This window comes from Alosa sapidissima, chromosome 14 (genome assembly GCF_018492685.1).
Source record: "Alosa sapidissima isolate fAloSap1 chromosome 14, fAloSap1.pri, whole genome shotgun sequence".
Lineage (NCBI taxonomy): Eukaryota > Metazoa > Chordata > Actinopteri > Clupeiformes > Clupeidae > Alosa > Alosa sapidissima.
Genome location: NC_055970.1, coordinates 3,066,930 through 3,084,700, shown reverse-complemented (window position 1 = coordinate 3,084,700; position 17,771 = coordinate 3,066,930). Strand labels below are relative to the sequence as shown.

The window sequence follows — 17,771 nt, the reverse complement described above, 5'->3', positions numbered from 1 at the left end:
TTGGTTGGGAGATGAGAAGTGACAGACAAATGTGGACGCTAGTAGTTTGGAACATTAAAATCATTAAAATGATTAAAGGCCACAAGCAGACTTCAAACGTCTTCAACAGGCCACGCAGCCGCAGCTTTCTGCAAGTGAATCTAGGCGCGTCCGCTGCATGAATCAAAGTGATTCACCAAAACACATGGCCCTCTATCCCACTCGAAATATTTTGTGTCATTCTCATACAAATACATCAATAAGAAGGGAAAAATTAAAAGGAGGAAAAAGTAAGCAGAACGTGCTGAAAGTTCAATTACTTTTATTAAACGAAAAATTATTTAAAATGTTGACATTTATTTGCTTGCTTAAGATATACATGTAGCCTTATATGCAGAAGAAAGCATATACTATATTTATGCACTGAAGTAGTCTTATTTCTGATTGATGGTATGTAAGGAAGCCTAAAAGTCACTGCAATTGCATGCCGTTTTCCAGCTGTTTGCAGACATGTTTTTCTGTGATCCACAATCTTTTAAATAAAGTATATTAAATAACATCTGTTTTTCCTCTAAAAAATACAACACACTTTACTTGTAATATATGTTTCTTTTACTAAACTGTCCAGATTCAATGACCCAGTTATGAACACTGAAGAAAAGCTGGACTGTGTTGCAAAAAACAAAACAAACCCCAACAATTTAGAAGCACCAGACATGACATTCTACACAACATGCATCAGCTCAAATGGATTTATGATAAATGGGGAAAAGAAGAAAACTCACACAAAGCCAAGAATATTGAACAACTGTTTATTCTCATCTTCGAATAGAACCTCCAGACAGCTGTGGCAAGTAGTACACCATGCTGTACAATCGCTTTCCTGAAGAACCAAAATGAATTTCTTTGACGTCTGAGGGGCTCCATACAGTTAAACCCTCACAGCAAAACACTAGAAATATGTACACTTGAAACTTTTAAAAAGCACTGGGGGATCGTACAACAACGTGTCTATTATTGCAAAAAACCATCCAGGGTGATCCCTTCCCCAAATCTCCATGTGTTGGCCCTGGTGTATCCAAGTTGTTCAGTGTCATGATTTTATATATTTTTTTCCATTGTGGCTTCATCACAAGGCATTGCTCATGCAGCTTCTTCCAAGTGATCACTACAGCGACTGGTTCAAAACAGCACGTGGGACTGTGCGAGGTTACTAGCTGCCCTAGCATTCTGCTTCTATGCTGTACGCGTTTTGTAGTGCTTCATTTTAAAATTAAGTTTCCAAAGAAAGAGAGTATACTGTAAATAGTTATAGGTACGTCTTATATACTGAAACAGCCACAACAGTAACCAAAAACACCCTCCATAAGCGTACTGAGAACAAGAACAACTGGAACACAGTTAAAGAATCTAGACCCACCTTCCCATCCCGCCCACAACCCACAGCCACCCTTCCCGCTCTCCCTCCCTGCACCTTTGTCCAGTCTTTGGATCCCATACATTTCATCTGTTTATATGGTAATGACACTGACTTGCTCAATTTTTACTGGGAGCTGCTATTCTAGACACATACTCCTCCCACCTTGTGCTGGATGACTTGACAGTGCTATTACTGAGGAGGACTGCAGGTGCGAGGATATGGTTATACAAACTAAACTCTAGAAATACTAAAAATCTAAGAAAAAAAAAAAAAAAAATACTACGAGAAATTATTCACTTTGCCATAAAAGGATGTGACAAAAGGCCTGAATTCGTTGAGTCATATGGTTGCTTTCAACATCTTAGAACCAATTTGAGTCCAAATCTTCAGTAGGTTAAGTACATCTTTATATCAAGCCAGTTACAAGAGGAACTCCCATAATGAGCATCAACTGACTATTGGTTGGTAGGATATGAGTCAAGACTGAATTCAGGGCCAAGTCAACTCATTCAGGGACTAAGCTAACATCTCACTAAATTAATATTTTCTCCCATATGGGACTGCAAACATTTTCGTTGTTGTGCCCCCTTCCATCGGGAATCAAAGCCCCCTACGTTTCTCCCAGAGGGTAACAAATGCACAGAAGCAAGCAGACCAACTGGACAAGCCTCTTTGCCTGCCAACTAAAATGACATATGCCATCCACAACATTTATGCCAACATCTGTTATAGAGCCATTTATGTATCCAAAAGAACAACGAAATGCTACCTTCAGCGCAGCATCTTTCTTAACCTTGCCTGTATGCTCCAACAAATTATGAGCCAACTGACAGGGTCAATATGGTATCAAAATAATCTACAGCAAGAACTGGTATGTACATGAACATCAGGGTTTTCAGTTAAACTGGTTAAAATAGACGCCTCGGTAACCCTACACATATTCATCCGTAAAGTGCAACTGGATACATTTTCTCAGTCCAATCTTGTTCTTAAAGGGTTGGATAATTCTATGGGTGTGTCCCTGAAAAAAGTGGATTAACTCAAAAGATTGCAAGGAGTAGTATTGATTTTATGGATTCCTATGTTCTAGCGGCCCATAATTTAGTGACGGCTGCAGCTGGATGATCTGAAAGACTACTCCGCACTAGACTGGTTTATCAAAAAGCCCTCTTAACACTAGAACACGCATGGTGCCTACATTATCCATAGCAAAGGCAACAGTCACTGGCACTCAACTTGGAAAGAAAAAGATTAACTGGTGGAAACTCATACTCGGTCGCTGTATCTGTTTTTTTTGGGTGAGGTGGGGGGGGTTGCAGCACTAAGCTATTTACCCTGCGTGATCTGAGTGAGAAAGAAAGCAAGCAATTAAATTTGCAATTAAATTTGGAGTAAAAACAAAAAACAAAATAAATTCCCAGAAAAGCTACAACCACAAAGAATGACTTTGCAGAAGGACAAAGACCAAAAAAGGAAAGAAAAGTTCTCTGGTGTCTCTACATTCAGTTAATCAATGTTGCTAATCAGTTTGTCAAGGTTGATCGCAAATCCGACTTCAGCTCAATGTGTACTAAATGTTTGGAGCTGGTCATTTTGCTGGGAAGATGGCGAGGAGGCGGGAGGTGGTAGCTGCATTACTGGCGTAAGGGAGGAAGGCTGGCATCTAAAACCAAGCGGACGAGGTTCTGACAACCAAACCCTGGATCCTGCCACCACAACACACCAACATCACTCACAAAACACTCCACGATTCAAGCCCTTATCCACGCCACAAAAAAGGTGTACAGTAGACTACTGAAACACACACAGGAAAAAAAAAAAAAATGCTTATGGAGATATGCAAGCAAAGATGCACAACAGAGAGCTGTTATGTGTGACCCAATGGGCTATGTACAGAGATTTGGTGCTTCTAAAAGGTACATTAAAGGATATATCCCCCAAAAAATAAAGCTATTTCAGTGATAATCAGCACTCATCACAGTATCTGCGGGCTTCTGCATACATCTTTACAACTAACAGAAACATTATCAAATACCTTTTAGTAAGAAAGGAACTCAAATATTGATGCAAAAATACTGAATAATTCCACGTTTAAGTAGGGTATTTACAGGCAAGCTCTTATCCCTCAGTGAGTGTACTGTATCAAAGAAATATCATCAGATTCATTTGTGTATTGTTTTGTTGGTTTCTTAAAAAAGGGAACTGAAAAAGAGGCTGCGTTAACACCTGCTGATGGCGAGCTGTGCTGGTGTCAATTACACACTAAAGTACATCTTCATTCGGTATTAAGTCGGGACTGGGAACAAAGCACATTTCTGGACCAGTAAGAGCTACGCGTCTCCTGCAGACTCCCTCGGCTTCAGGCAGGCTGGACTACGCAGCCACTTTGTTATCCTTCTGGAGGAAAACACAAGACACACAGACAGAGAGACAGAGAGACAGAGAGACAGAGAGAGAGAGAGAGAGAGACAGAGAGAGAGAGAGAGAGAGAGAGAGAGAGAGAGAGAGAGAGAGAGAGAGAGAGAGAGAGAGAGAGAGAGAGAGAGAGACAGAGACACACACACAACAGCGTTAGTGAAATAGTGAAAGTCACAAAACAGGTAACACAGGAAAGAAAGTGATTCATTATGATCTTATTTGTTCTAATAATCTTATTCGTTTTCAGGGAATGAGTCTAAATATGCCAAAACAAGTGTGACAGGGAATGGTACATGATGGGTACAAGTAAGCCTGCCACCTGACAGATTTAGTTATCAAAGAGATTTTTCACCACATTGTCAAGCTTATCTGGTGAGCGTTTGCTTTACCTTTTGCCCAACTTAAGAGATCATTATCACAAATATATGCCCATTTCTTTTCCATACAGAAATCTGTATATCAAGGCTAATTTCATGCCATACAGCAAATGATAATACATCCCTCAACACTAATCTACTCAATGAGCAAAAGGACCACCTCTGCTATGACTGCCAATATTAGCAGGATATGTTACCCTGTACTAGGACTATAATAGCAGGATACGTTACCCTGTACTAGGACTATAATAGCAGGATACGTTACCCTGTACTCTGTGCTAGGACTATAATAGCAGGATACGTTACCCTGTACTAGGACTATAATAGCAGGATACGTTACCCTGTACTCTGTGCTAGGACTATAATAGCAGGCTACGTTACCCTGTACTCTGTGCTAGGACTATAATAGCAGGATACGTTACCCTGTGCTAGGACTATAATAGCAGGATACGTTACCCTGTGCTAGGACTATAATAGCAGGATATGTTACCCTGTACTCTGTGCTAGGACTATAATAGCAGGATACGTTACCCTGTACTAGGACTATAATAGCAGGATATGTTACCCTGTACTCTGTGCTAGGACTATAATAGCAGGATACGTTACCCTGTACTAGGACTATAATAGCAGGATATGTTACCCTGTACTCTGTGCTAGGACTATAATAGCAGGATACGTTACCCTGTACTCTGTGCTAGGACTATAATAGCAGGATACGTTACCCTGTACTAGGACTATAATAGCAGGATATGTTACCCTGTACTCTGTGCTAGGACTATAATAGCAGGATACGTTACCCTGTACTCTGTGCTAGGACTATAATAGCAGGATACGTTACCCTGTACTCAAAGTCAGAGAACTCCCGTCCGCCACGTCCACCCCGGAATCCTCCCCTGAATCCGCCTCCAGCGCCTGCCCCACGGGGGGGTCCGAATGAGCCCCGGCTGGCCGAGCGGCCTCGGCCACCGCGGAAGCCGCCCATGCCCCCTCGGCCTCGGTATCCACCACGCCCGCGACCGTGGCGCAGGGGGATGCCGAAGGTCTCTGCGTTCATCCTCCTCTCCTCAGCCCAGGTCTGCCTGCGTTCACTAATGAAGAGAAAACACAGCAGATCATTAACTTCCATAGTTGTTATACACTCTTTACTCTATATACCGAATATACGATACATAGCAGTTTGCTGTACGTGAGACACATTAAAGTGTTAGGTCACAAATATTGAGTATTTCACAGTCATCTTTTTTTTAATCGGCAATAGTTACTTCGCCGTTTCGTGTCCCTAGCTCTCTTAACCTCTCCCCCTCCCTCTTAGTATATTTTCAAATGAAAAGTAGCTAAAGCCAGCTCCAAAAGTCGCTAAATGTCGCTAGATGACGTCACACGCTAATTTGCATATTAATTACGCCAGCATTTTAGCATTGACTTGGTACTGAAGTATCAGTTCTCGTGACATCCATATACACAAACGCACACACGGAACACAATAGCATTGGGTTTCTAAATAAAAGATTGCTGGAGGACAGAAGAGAAAAGAGACAGGGCTTACCGTGGGAAAGACTTGTCCGCAGCTTTCCTGAAACAAGAGCAAGGCACAATACACGCTTTAGATGGGATCAGGTAGACAAATTCTAGTAATTATGTGTACGGTCATGGATAGAAACTTTGACTGTGAAAGTTATTCAGGTTTATATTAACATATCTGAGGGGTAATGTCCAAGTGCACAGATGGACGTTAAGATGGCTTACCTGCTGTCGTCACAGGAGATGTTGTCAAAGAAGGACTTGGACTTGTCATAGTAGCAGTTGGGTCCCAGGGGGTCTTCCTCTTCAGCGTTGCCCTCGCTGTTCTGGGTCTCCACACCGGAGTCACCTTTATCCTCCCCATTCACAGCCTTCTCCGGCTTCTCAGTCTTCTCATCTGCACACAGAACAAACATGCACAAAAATGTACAAATATGCAGTGTGGCTTCAAAAGATGTCCAAAGTGTCTCTGTCTGTGTCCGTCTCAGGGATTAAAGTGAAAAAAAAAATTGTTTGACTGAACTTTTTTCAGGCCATAAGTCATACGTTCATATCTACCTATAGAGAGAGCACCCCTTTTGCGGTCGCGACCTATTGGTTTTTAATGTACAAAAAGACGCAAACAGCAAAGTAAAGGGAGTATTCGCCTTATTTCACACGGCGGCCATTGTTTAAACCAAATCGAGGCTACAAGGGACACTTACTATATAATTAATGCCACCTACAGGTGAAAGCATAGAACATAACAATCCTATGGTTGTGTACCCTGTTGCCTCGTTTTAGCCGCCAATGGCCACCATGTGAATAAGGCGAATTGAGAGTGTTCTTGATTGAGATTGAGTTTTCCTGATGAACAAAAATATATTTTAGTACCACCCCTGACCATTGCTGATTAGCCATTGCTGTTCTTTTCTACTGCAGCAATATTGTAGAAAGGCTTTAACTTACACTCTTATTTAATTACTTCAGGCCAAAAGTGTTTAAAGGGGAGATATTTTTCTTGTTAATATGCAATTCAACACAAGTAAAATCTATAAAATCAAGTTTGCAAGACTTCCAATTTCCTCATCATCAACGAATCAGAACATTCTAGATATTGTTCATATTTCCATTTGTTGCCTCATCCGCATTTAATGAAAACATGGTAATTTTGAGTTTTACAGACAACTCAGTTTTCCAATGAGCAGCCATACTGTGTGCGCTCATGCAGGCGGTCTGCACATTTGATAACGACAATCTGGAGAGGGCGCTTTTGTCTTCAGCAACAGATTGTATAAGGTTGACAAGAGGTTGCGATATGGTGAGGGACAGGTTGTGTTGCGCTATGAAAGAACATGCGTACGGTAGCCTACTTTCTAAACGTAAAAACGGTCAGTAGATAAACGTAGCGGTTGTGGTGGCTAATTGCACCAGGTGGGGAAGATGTCCTGAAATGAACGAACGTTAATCTTATGGCGGTCTTCTGATTGGTGGCGTACTAAAACGTTTTCCTATTGCATCTAAGCAAACCGCGCAAAAGCAAACCCCTGGCACTTTAATTTCTTTACACCATGGCTTGTTAGTTCTCCCCCATTTCCAACAGCCGCCCATCTCCATTTATTTTTTAACTTTTGACACCTGCCTTCCTTTAGCAACAACGCATCCATGACAGCTAGTGGCCTTGCCAAATAGACCCACACAAATGACGCTAATATGCGAGGTTCTGGTAGGCCTACTGGTTATGGTTTTGTGCTATAATTTAATAATATTTTATAGCAAAGTTTTAAGGTGACTATTTTAATTGCATGGTTATTTTTTTGTCAACATACATTCACAACCTACTGTCGTTAAAAGTGAGGCATAAGCAAAATAGGCTACAAGGCTGTCTGTGCGTCACAAACACGACTGACCCCTTTACTAAACAGTTCACAATGATAATATTATTATTATTTTATGTTAACACGCTCAGTCAAAACCTTTCGTTGCAAATTGTGAAAAACATTGTTGTACAGGTCATAACAGATGGGATAATAAATTGCATAGGCTACGGTTTATATTGCGTCGCTGTACATAATGTTAGTTGCATTGATTAAAAACTGTAACATAGAATAGTAGCCTACATCGGGTGGCATAGCAGGCTATCTGTTCAAGTCATAGGTGACACCCAAAATGAACGACCTCCCCTGACAAGAGTTTGCGATAGTAAGAAATTGTCTACATTGATGCACGGAAAGAACACAGCCTACGCTTCTTTTCCGAATTCGCACAGAGCTCACAATATCATATCCAAAAAAGTTAAATGGATTGGCCAACCTCATCAGCTGTCTCGATTGTGTCACTATAATCCAACTTTTAGACCGTTATTAGTCCTCCATACGTGTTCTTTTTTTAAGCAAACGCCCCAGGCCAATGAGACAAGCGTGTAGAACATAAACAAAGCGAAACTCATGGCTGACATAGGCCATCTTCTTGAGCGGTCACTGATTGAGACACCGAAAGTTCTCAAGAACACTATTAGGTCTTTAAACATTTACCATCACACACATTAATTCATCGGACCTAATATTTGTAGTTGCCTTAAAAAAGGAAAAGAAAAGGTGATAAGTCCCCCCCCCTCCTATTTTGTTTTCTCATCGGATTTGCATCGATCTCAAATATGACATTTCTAAAATCAAATTGACGGAAATCCGTCGTATGACGGAAAACTTTAATCCTTGCTGTCTGTGTGTGTCAATCCATCGATCAGAAACGTGTGGCTTCTCTACGTCTCACCTCCACAACACAGAACACGCGTACAGAGTTCACATCACAATCCACTCTTTCAAAATTCTCTACTAGAAATATGCTTTATGGGATTTAGCTTTGAGGAATTGAGAGAATTAATCTGCACCACTTCAGTCATTGGTTCTTTACCACCAGAGACAACTTATAGTAAAAAGTAAAGTTTCTCTAAATGGTCTTGTTTTTTTTTTTTTACTAAATGCCAATTGTGTATGGCCTTTAAAGCACACATAAATGTTCAAAGGTCTTACAAGTATACTAAGATGGCTAACAATGGGTAGAACACTGAATCAGCGAATGACATCACAGGAAAGTACCTTTCAGTTTGAGTTTGCTCTGAAACTCGCGATCGATCTCCTCCTTGTTGAACTGAGCGTTGGCGCTCTCAAAGTCAAAGTCTTTCTCAAACTTCATAGGGCCATCCCGTCGCACAGAAAACCGCCCACGGCCACGGTGACCTCCACCGCGTCCCCTGCGGGAGGCTGGAGCTCCATCTGAAGGGACCAATCAGATTAAAATAAGTGTTAAAGCCATATTTTAACAAGTGAGAAATGAGCTTCAAACAGCTGTCAGGGAATTTCCAAGAACATCAATTTTCCTGTGGTTGAACTGCACCTGCACTGCATCTAGAAAAAAACAGTACTGAGAAAGTAAGTAGGATGTCACCGTTTCTAACATACATTTACTACAAGATTCTGATACTTCTCATATTAAAACAATATAGTGGAGAAGCTATCCTTCCATCCTCTACTGAAATACTGGTATATCCCTTGTTTGCTATGCAAGCACAAAACTAAATATTATCGATATTGAAGTTGAAAATCCACCAACATGGCCAAATACATATGGTTGCGGAATGAAACTGGGCCATTTAGAGAAAGTGTACACTTAAAAGATTTATGACATCATTTGTTGCTCCTCAGGGAGTCAAACTCTGCCAGGTCTGTTTTAAATAATGATTTACCAGAATGACGTTTGTTGGGATCATGGTTGTCGTTCCTGCCTTGATCACCGCCAGGTCGTGAAACCTTCTGGGCATCAGCAGCTGTAGGCACATAATCATCGTCTGCTGTTTAATAGTAAGTCTATGTAAATACAACTTCCACAATACCAATGAAAATATACAACCATCAGGACAAAGCACTAGTAGAGCTAGCATAAAGATAAACACAGCAACAACATAACGACATTTTCCTTTCTAAGACACCACTGCAGTGTGGCGTCTCTGGGTCTCACCTCTACGCTGTTCCAAAGCCTCACCAGGCTTCTGGCTGCCAGTGGAAGTGGCGCTGGGCCGGGCCGGGCTCCTCTGACCCACAGGCACCAGGGGTGCTGGGGCCGCCAGGGGGGCCGTCTGCACACCCTGTTCCAGAGAGGGGCTCTTCCTCAGGGGGTCCAGAGAAGGGCTGCTACGGCCTGGGGAAAGCACATGCACATCAAGAGCCAACCACTACAGAGGCTGTCCGGGGTCTGTGTGTGTGTGTGTGTGTGTGTGTGTGTGTACACAACCCTAGCCGGTGAGGGAATTAGTGTGTGTGATAAAGGCTTTGGCAATGCCAGCACTGTGTGAAGTCACACCAAGAAGCCGCAGATTGGGTTATAAGTTTCGCCTGTGTGCATGTGCAAGGTTAATGAAGAAACGCGAAATTCTGAGCCAGGACAGACATGATTTCAGAAAAGCTGGATTTCACAAGTGATAATAGAAGGATTGACAGTGATTCGATCAAGAAAAAGTCATAAGGCCTCCTTTTTTTAAGATTACACACCAGCGTATATATATATATTATAGCACATAGTCTGAGTCTCAACCCAATCACTCTATAAACATGCTGACATGTAGAACTTCACATTACAAAACATGTACACTACACGTTTTTATCTCCACAATCACACATCTGACACTAGAGTATAATCTTTCTAAAAGAAGGCCATAAACAGCAAACTGTGAAGAAGCGTCTAATTGTATTTGACATTACAGATCCCTCATCGAGATATTAAATGAGGGGTTTGATTTAGACAAATGCATATAAAACAATTAGCATGACCCTTAACCAAATAACATGCATGGATCAGCTAGTGCCATAAGGTTTTTTTTTTAACGTTATTAATTTCTCTCGTGACTCTGGTTACCTTCATTAACATGTGCACTTGCACTCACTGGGTTACCTTCATTAACATGTGCACTTGCACTCACTGACAGAGAGTCAGAGGGGAAAGCACTGCCAATAGCACTGCTGTGCGACAGAGGGGGGACTGTGTTGGTGTCGCTACCAAAGGAGGGCCCTGTGGTCCCTGTATGAATGGAGAGGAACAGCAACGGGTTTAACGCGTGGCCACACACTGGCACAGCACACAAACGTAGTGTTCTCCTGGTTTGGCATCAATTCCAAACTTAAGGCCTGCAACTGGGGGCGGCTGGCTACTTAAGATGGCCTGACAGGAATTTCAAATGAGTTAAACAGTGGGTAAAATAATGGAAAGAACAAAAATATGTCCATTACAACAAATGTATGTATGGTATAACATGAATGTGTACTCAAGATATAAACACTACGGTTAACCATTATTAACTGCTTTACAAGGTACTATTTTACGGACGTTATGAAAGCAGAAATGGGAACGTAACACACAAGGTTCTCAGGCACTTTAAAGTTTGCACTTCAAAAAAAATATGAGAATAACTACCAGCTGTGATTCACAAATGTTCATATTGCAAGAAGTCAAAAAATTGCTTCCCACCACTAGACGAGATCTCTGTAATTAAAAAGCCTTGTCCCAAAGAATAACCCTACTGTGAGCTTAATGTTTGCATTGTGCTACATCAAGTTAAATTACCCTCAATTCATTGGTTAAGCAATGGTAAGTAGTGTGGAGAGCACCCACCTGCAGCGTTGGCTCCAAAGGGCTGGGGAGCCAGAGGGTTGGCGCTAAACTGGCTGTAGGCGGGCACCTGGGGGCGGCTGAAAGGGGCATAGGACTGGAACGATGGTGCCGCAGCAGTGGCAGTTCCCAAAGATGACTGCACACAAAAGCATTGGGAGAGAAATCGCTTTTATGACAACATCCAGTAATATCTGAGAGGAAACAATTTGTCATCACAGGAAGAAGCCTTATTTGTTTATTTTAAATCATAATAAAAAACATGGTCTGTTCATTCATTCATCATTCTGATTACGGCTGGCCGTAAAAGTCATCCAATCTGTGTATGCAGTGCTTACCTGAACAATAGCAGGGTCCTGAGGCAGAGAACCCGGTGGTTTTGGGGGCTCACACACCGTCAGGTCTTTAATGTCACTTCCCCTGAAGATGATGTATTCAAACACTTCATCTCGGGGTGGGATTGGTCGCTCTGTTGGGCGATCCTCAGTGCCAAACGAACGAACTGGTGGGGAAGATATTGTTTTTTTTTTTTTTTTTTTTTATATATATATATATATATACCTTCTACGATTCTTATTAATGATGATGATGCTTCATACCATAAAGAAAACCACACTCTACTTCTGAGACCTAGATAGGGACGTTTGACAATCTTTCCGCCCTAACGTCACTGAAACCGCACTTTAATAAAACTACAACCTCTGCCACAAATGCTGGACGCACTAGCTAATGTTGTCTAACAGAAATGTGCAGTTGCTGTTGAAATTAGATGGTCGTATTAAATGTTATATAACTTAGCCATGTGTTCACGATATCACCCTGGGCAAATGGGGATGAATTACAATCATGCTACTCGCCAAACTAACGACGGCCTAACTCGCATAACGCTAGAGAAGCACAGAAGTAAACAAAGAGATTGAGACACTGTTAACGTTATCACGCAACTGCGAGATTTCGCACCAACAGCCCTGTTGCCATTTTAAACTATACCACACGCTGTAAAATACTCCGAACTTAATTGGCCAGCATGACGCCGTCTGATCCTTTAAAGGTGCTCAAGTTCCCTTCATGCACGGAGCTTTTGTTGTCCGCGCCATCACTTCTTAACCCGCTAGCTAGCACGAACATATTAGCTGACATAACTGCTAGCTAACGGCAAGCTCGGAGCTAACGTGAACAAACATCACGTCACCATTAACGTTAAATCATAACCAGGGATTTGTAACGTTACTAACCGTTACCTGATTAGTGACTGAGGTTGTTTATCAATGGCTTCATTTATGTATTAACGTTCGCAAATTAAGTTCACAATCATGTCAATATTTGTGAATGGCTAGCAAGAAATCTATTGATATCAAGTATGCTAGCTAAATACCACCTTACTTGCTACGCAGCTTGCTAATAAAAAGATAGCTTGTGAGCTAGCCAGGTCGGCACCCATATAACGAGTAAATACGTTAGCTTATTTGCTAACTAGCTAGCCACTAACATCACAATAGATTCCCAAATCGGGCAATTAAGTGTACACTTTACATATTATATGATACAAGACTGAATTTAATCCACAAAATTACCTTTTGCAAGTGCAACAGTCGAATTTTCGGTGTCAATGGTGTACAAAATCCCTTCATATCGGATCTCGGCCTTCGAGATCAGGCTAATTTTGCTGCCGATGTAAGGTGTCCCTCCGCTCATGATGTTTTTAATGCTGTGGGGCTCCTAAATTGGCAAAGAAAAGCTTCTTCTGCAGAAAAACAGACCCTGTGTTGAAGATGAAGAAAATATTCCACTTCTCTCTTTCCTATAGCTGTCTTGGTGTTAACAACCTTACTCGTTCGATCCCCCCGCGAGTTGCTACCACGACATGGCCGATTTCATTTTCCTCCGCATAAACTGCTATGAATTCTGGGATGGTGAGCTAATGAATTTTAAGTTATCGCGCTATTTTTCGAGATCTCGATTTAGCATTAATCAATTAAATGACGGGACCTGAAGCAACCATTGAAAAAAGCATCAAACCCAAGTTGCTAATCTATTCACATGGTTTTCCCTTTCCTTTTTTATTTTGTTGTAAAACAGACAACCACTTAGTAAATACCTACAATCATTCAACATACAACATGTGCATCAATCAAGTGATATAGAGTGGTCTGTTTCCTTGTCTAGAGTCTAGACCAGTGGTCCCCAAACTTTTTATTCCGAGGGCCAGCTCACTATGCCTGGCTCTAAGAGAGGGCCAGAGATTCAGAGTATATTAATAGCCATAAATAGCTTAGTGCTGTGAACAACAGCAGTCTACCTTAGTTGAATATTCCATTACATTTAATCATAGGCTACTGCAATTTAATACCATTGTTAGCTGTGTTTATATTGCCATCATGCCATATCAGTGTAAAATGTAGCTCAAATGAAATAATAATAAAAAGACTTTAACATTCCCAAAAGTATTAGCAGGGAGTCCCAAAAGTGTATTTTATCCAAAATGTGTGAACTCTGAACTCTGTGTCTTTGCATACACAGCTCAAGTTGTGAACAAGCAATATCCTACAAATAATTTGAAGTTCTCAAACTATGAGAGTTTTATGAAGTGCTGGCAAAAACATCTGAAATGACCACTTTCACTCACCCGATGAGAACTTGTGAATTTGTATGAACACTTGAACAAGTGAATAAACAATAGAAATAATTATCCCAGAAAGTCCCAGAAATATGACTTGAATAGAAGTTAGTTATTAACAATTAATTGATAAACTTCTAGAATACTTTGAGCACTGATGCAGTCAGCATAAACCTCTTGCATTGTTTGCAGGTAGCCCTACATTTCATTCCGTTTTCGATGGCAAACGCAAAACAGCGCCAAAACAACCACCAGTGGACAAAAAGAGTATTACATGTACTGTTAAGACTCGCCATAGAGAATGAATGGGGGAAATTATGGAGGTTATAGTTTGACGATGTGTACTCCCATGCGGGCCAGATGCTATACCACGGACATGTTTTGGGGGGCCACCCAAAATGAGGTGGCGCGGGCCGTAGTTTGGGGACCACTGGTCTAGACACTGTGTATGAATTTGATGAATTCGGGCCGAAATTAAATTGTAGTCCAGGCTACAGCCTAAATAAAATGGGATTCTGTTTTTCCCCTAGTTGAATAGCCCTGGAAGTGGTCAGTCTGTTTTATGAAAGCTGCTGTAGGCCTAGTTGTAAAAATGTAAATTTATTAGCACATTATATCATACACAATGGTCATTCAATGTGCTTGATGCAGTTGATACATTCACTTTTACAAGATTCTTTTCTTTAAACAAAGCTGGAGTAGGCCTATCTTAAAATAAAATAGATGACAGCTAAAGTTTATATTTATATTGGTGGTTCTTAGCACCAAAGCACCATTATATCAATACACCACATTGACATTCAAATTAACAGTTTCAATTAAAGCTATATAGCCTAAATAAAAATATAAAATAGCATAATAACAACAATAATGATAATTCCTATATAGACTATAAACCAGAACCACAAGTTAATTCGCCTAGATAGAAACAAGGTAAACAGGTGGGTTCATGGTATTAAAAAGTTCCTAATAAAATTGGGCAACATGGTAAACAACATTATTCATAATTAAACATAATTCATTTTAAATAATTCTCTGCAAGAATAATGTAACTGCCTGTAGCCTATACGCTATGCCAGACGGTGTTAGGCTACAGGTCTACTGCAGATGACATTAAAATAAAATGGCCTTTGCTACCCCCTGCTGGGTACAATCGTTTCTAAGGATTCAAGTTTAGTGTTGTTTATTAGGTTTATTTGATATAAAATGCAAACATACAAATACATAGGCTGAATTAATAAGACGCCCATTTAACATAAAAGAAACTGTGTATGCTACAGCATAAAAGATAATTACACAGCATGTTCTAGAAGTAGGCCTAATAGGATGTTATTCCAGGTGCATACGATTTTGAAAGTGTGTATTCATAAGTGTTCAAATTAAGGTTTTGTAAGTATGACAGGATGGGCCTATGCTGAAGTTCTCCTAAATAAGAGATCAACAATTCCTTGATAACAATAAGGCATCACTTTAGGGAAAATAAAATGGATTCAAAACGTAATTTTGGCGGTCTGACGTCAGAGTCATTCCCACAATGCCTAGTAACACGACTGCGCATTGCTTTGCTTTACAATTGCGATTTCACATCAAAGATGGCGGGCGCCTCCGACCCTCTGGAAGATATGCTGTTCTCCGAGGTGGACGAGAAAGCAGTTAGCGACCTAGTGGGCTCTTTGGAGTCGCAGCTTGTCGGCCAAAGCAATCCTGCAGCTCCACATTCGGAAAACAGGAGTGGTGGATCAACAACTAATGCAAATCACCACTTGGGGAGAACGCTACCTGCCCAAGTGGGCACTTCATCAGAGCAGCAACAACAAGGACAACATAAAGCTGAGATGAATCGGGAGAACAACTCTAAAGAAATTAGCTCAGATAAAACTGTAATATCGTCTTCAGTGAGCGCCATTGCGACCTTCGAGGAACCCTCCACCACTTCAGGGACTGTGGTGAGTGCTAGTACTAGCGGTTTGCAATCACATGGATCATCTAACATCACAACACTGTCTGCATCTGATGGGGTAACTTTGCCATCTCCGCTGGGCAGCATCAACCCTGCTGACAGAGGTTCGGCTCCGACACCAACTGAAGCATCAACTGAAACCTCCACAATAAAAAAATACACTATTTCAACACGAAGGAGTGCAGCCGCACAGAGTCTGAACGGCAACGGTGGAGCCGTACTGTCAATGAAGTCGCCAACTACTGCTGCCTCTGGCTCTGTCTCGACGACAGCTAATAACGCCGATACCATGGCTAGCAATACAAGTGCCGCGAACAACACGACTTTAACGACGTCTCCCTCCAATATTTCTACATCACAGCCCGCTATCCCACTGGATCGCGGGACTCCAACTATTGCTCTGCACAGACTTCCGAGTCATATAGTCGCCAGCATCGCGCAAAATGGAAATGGAACGACAGTGTCGGCGTTGGTCCAACAAGGCGCGCGAATAGGACCGGTCAGTGCTGCAGCAACTCCACAAGTTAACCATAGCAAAAGCACTGATTCTGTTTTAGTGAAGTCGGATTTACCCGTTCAGGCTAAAAACGTAATTCAGACTCAGCCTGGCACTGTAAATTCTGTGATAAGTACGGTCCCATCTCCCTCTGTCAACACGGTGACCAGCCAACAGCAGACTACAAACGCTGTACCTGCTGCTAGCAGTCCCGTTACTCTCACCGCCGTTGCAAAGCCCGCTGTCAGTGTGGTTGGGCAACAACCGACAACCACAACTGTTGGAATGATACGGCCTGCAGCTGTTTCATCCGCTCCAGCCGTAGCAACTTCTACTCAGCCACAACTTCGCCCAGGACTCGCTGCTCCTCAGAGAATCGTGGGACCTCAGCTGATTGTCAGACCGCCTCAGCAACAAACTACCATCCAGCTACCACCAGGGTTCACCATCCCTCAAGGTATGAGTGATTTAAATCTGAGCCTTGAATGTACAATGTTGGGTGCCTGATAATTTAGTTGACTGAAGAAATAATTGAGTTATGCATCTCTGCCACTGAAAAGATTTATTCCAGACTCGTGTTTGGATATGTAAACATGAGTCCTTCTAATTACAATGTAAGACAAGTCCATAGATCAGTAGGCTATGCTCTTTGCGTCATACGACATTGGTGTGAAATTTGTTGTGTTGAATTTAGCTAAATTTCGCACTTTTAATCAAGCATATACTAAATGCGCCATGTGTCACCTTAAAGACCACTGTAACAAAGTGTGTCACCCGTTGGACACAGGTGAACCACTGCAAGTTGTGTAGGCTACCTTGTTTTACCGTGGTAATAGATCATACTATTAACTAATTGCAACACTAATAAGAAGTGCATAAGGGGTGGTTTACATACTTTATTGTTTAGTTGACATTGTCTAGACATGCATGTCACTGGCACATTCATATGATCTGTGAATCCTTTCAGGACTTTCCTTTTATTTCTGCACCATCTTTGGTTAATGTGTTGCTGTTGTCAACCTGCCATGCTCATTGAATAGACTGGACAGCATTGTAGATGTATGCTGTGGCCTTGATAGTCTTCTCAGCAAGGCTCTGTCTTGAAGCAATTAGAAACTGTTGGTGAGTTTAAAGCTTGTGTTGTGACTGGAGTTGAGTAAGGCCTGTGGGAGATGAAGTGGGGAAGAACTGATTCTGAAACAAAGTCGGTTCTTATTAAAGGTGAGTAATGGATCAGGTGCACAAAAAGAACTCCAGTGACCTTTTTTTGCCACATGCATAGTCTCCACCTACCAGACAACTATGTACGGCTCAGAGTAAACAAGTTTTTAGCAGAGCAGGAT

The 17,771-nt window shown here is 41.6% G+C and overlaps 2 protein-coding genes across 4 annotated transcripts in view; one reads left to right on the top strand and one right to left on the bottom strand.

The window, feature by feature from the left end:
* Window positions 1-777: 777 nt before the first annotated feature.
* On the bottom strand, window positions 778-13,246 carry LOC121682155 (protein LSM14 homolog A-like). 3 transcript variants are annotated; one of them, XM_042062194.1, is made up of 11 exons: window positions 12,930-13,246; window positions 11,694-11,857; window positions 11,359-11,494; window positions 10,642-10,767; window positions 9,712-9,891; window positions 9,440-9,520; window positions 8,793-8,969; window positions 5,941-6,112; window positions 5,741-5,767; window positions 5,033-5,282; window positions 778-3,796 (listed from the first exon to the last, which is right to left on the bottom strand). In XM_042062194.1, the coding sequence occupies exons 1-11, from the start codon at window positions 13,048-13,050 to the stop codon at window positions 3,773-3,775; spliced, it is 1,458 nt and encodes a 485-aa protein (XP_041918128.1). In that variant the 5' UTR covers window positions 13,051-13,246; the 3' UTR covers window positions 778-3,772. The 3 variants fall into 3 exon arrangements, with proteins under 3 accessions (XP_041918128.1, XP_041918129.1, XP_041918130.1); XM_042062195.1 differs by having other exon boundaries at window positions 778-3,793; XM_042062196.1 differs by lacking the exon at window positions 10,642-10,767.
* Window positions 13,247-15,558: 2,312 nt separating this feature from the next.
* Window positions 15,559-17,771, top strand: part of LOC121682158 (transcription initiation factor TFIID subunit 4-like) — a 115,176-nt gene continuing 112,963 nt past the window's right edge. The window contains 1 exon segment of the mRNA XM_042062203.1: window positions 15,559-16,885. Within this exon segment, the coding sequence (XP_041918137.1) occupies window positions 15,565-16,885 (1,321 nt within the window). The 5' untranslated portion in view covers window positions 15,559-15,564.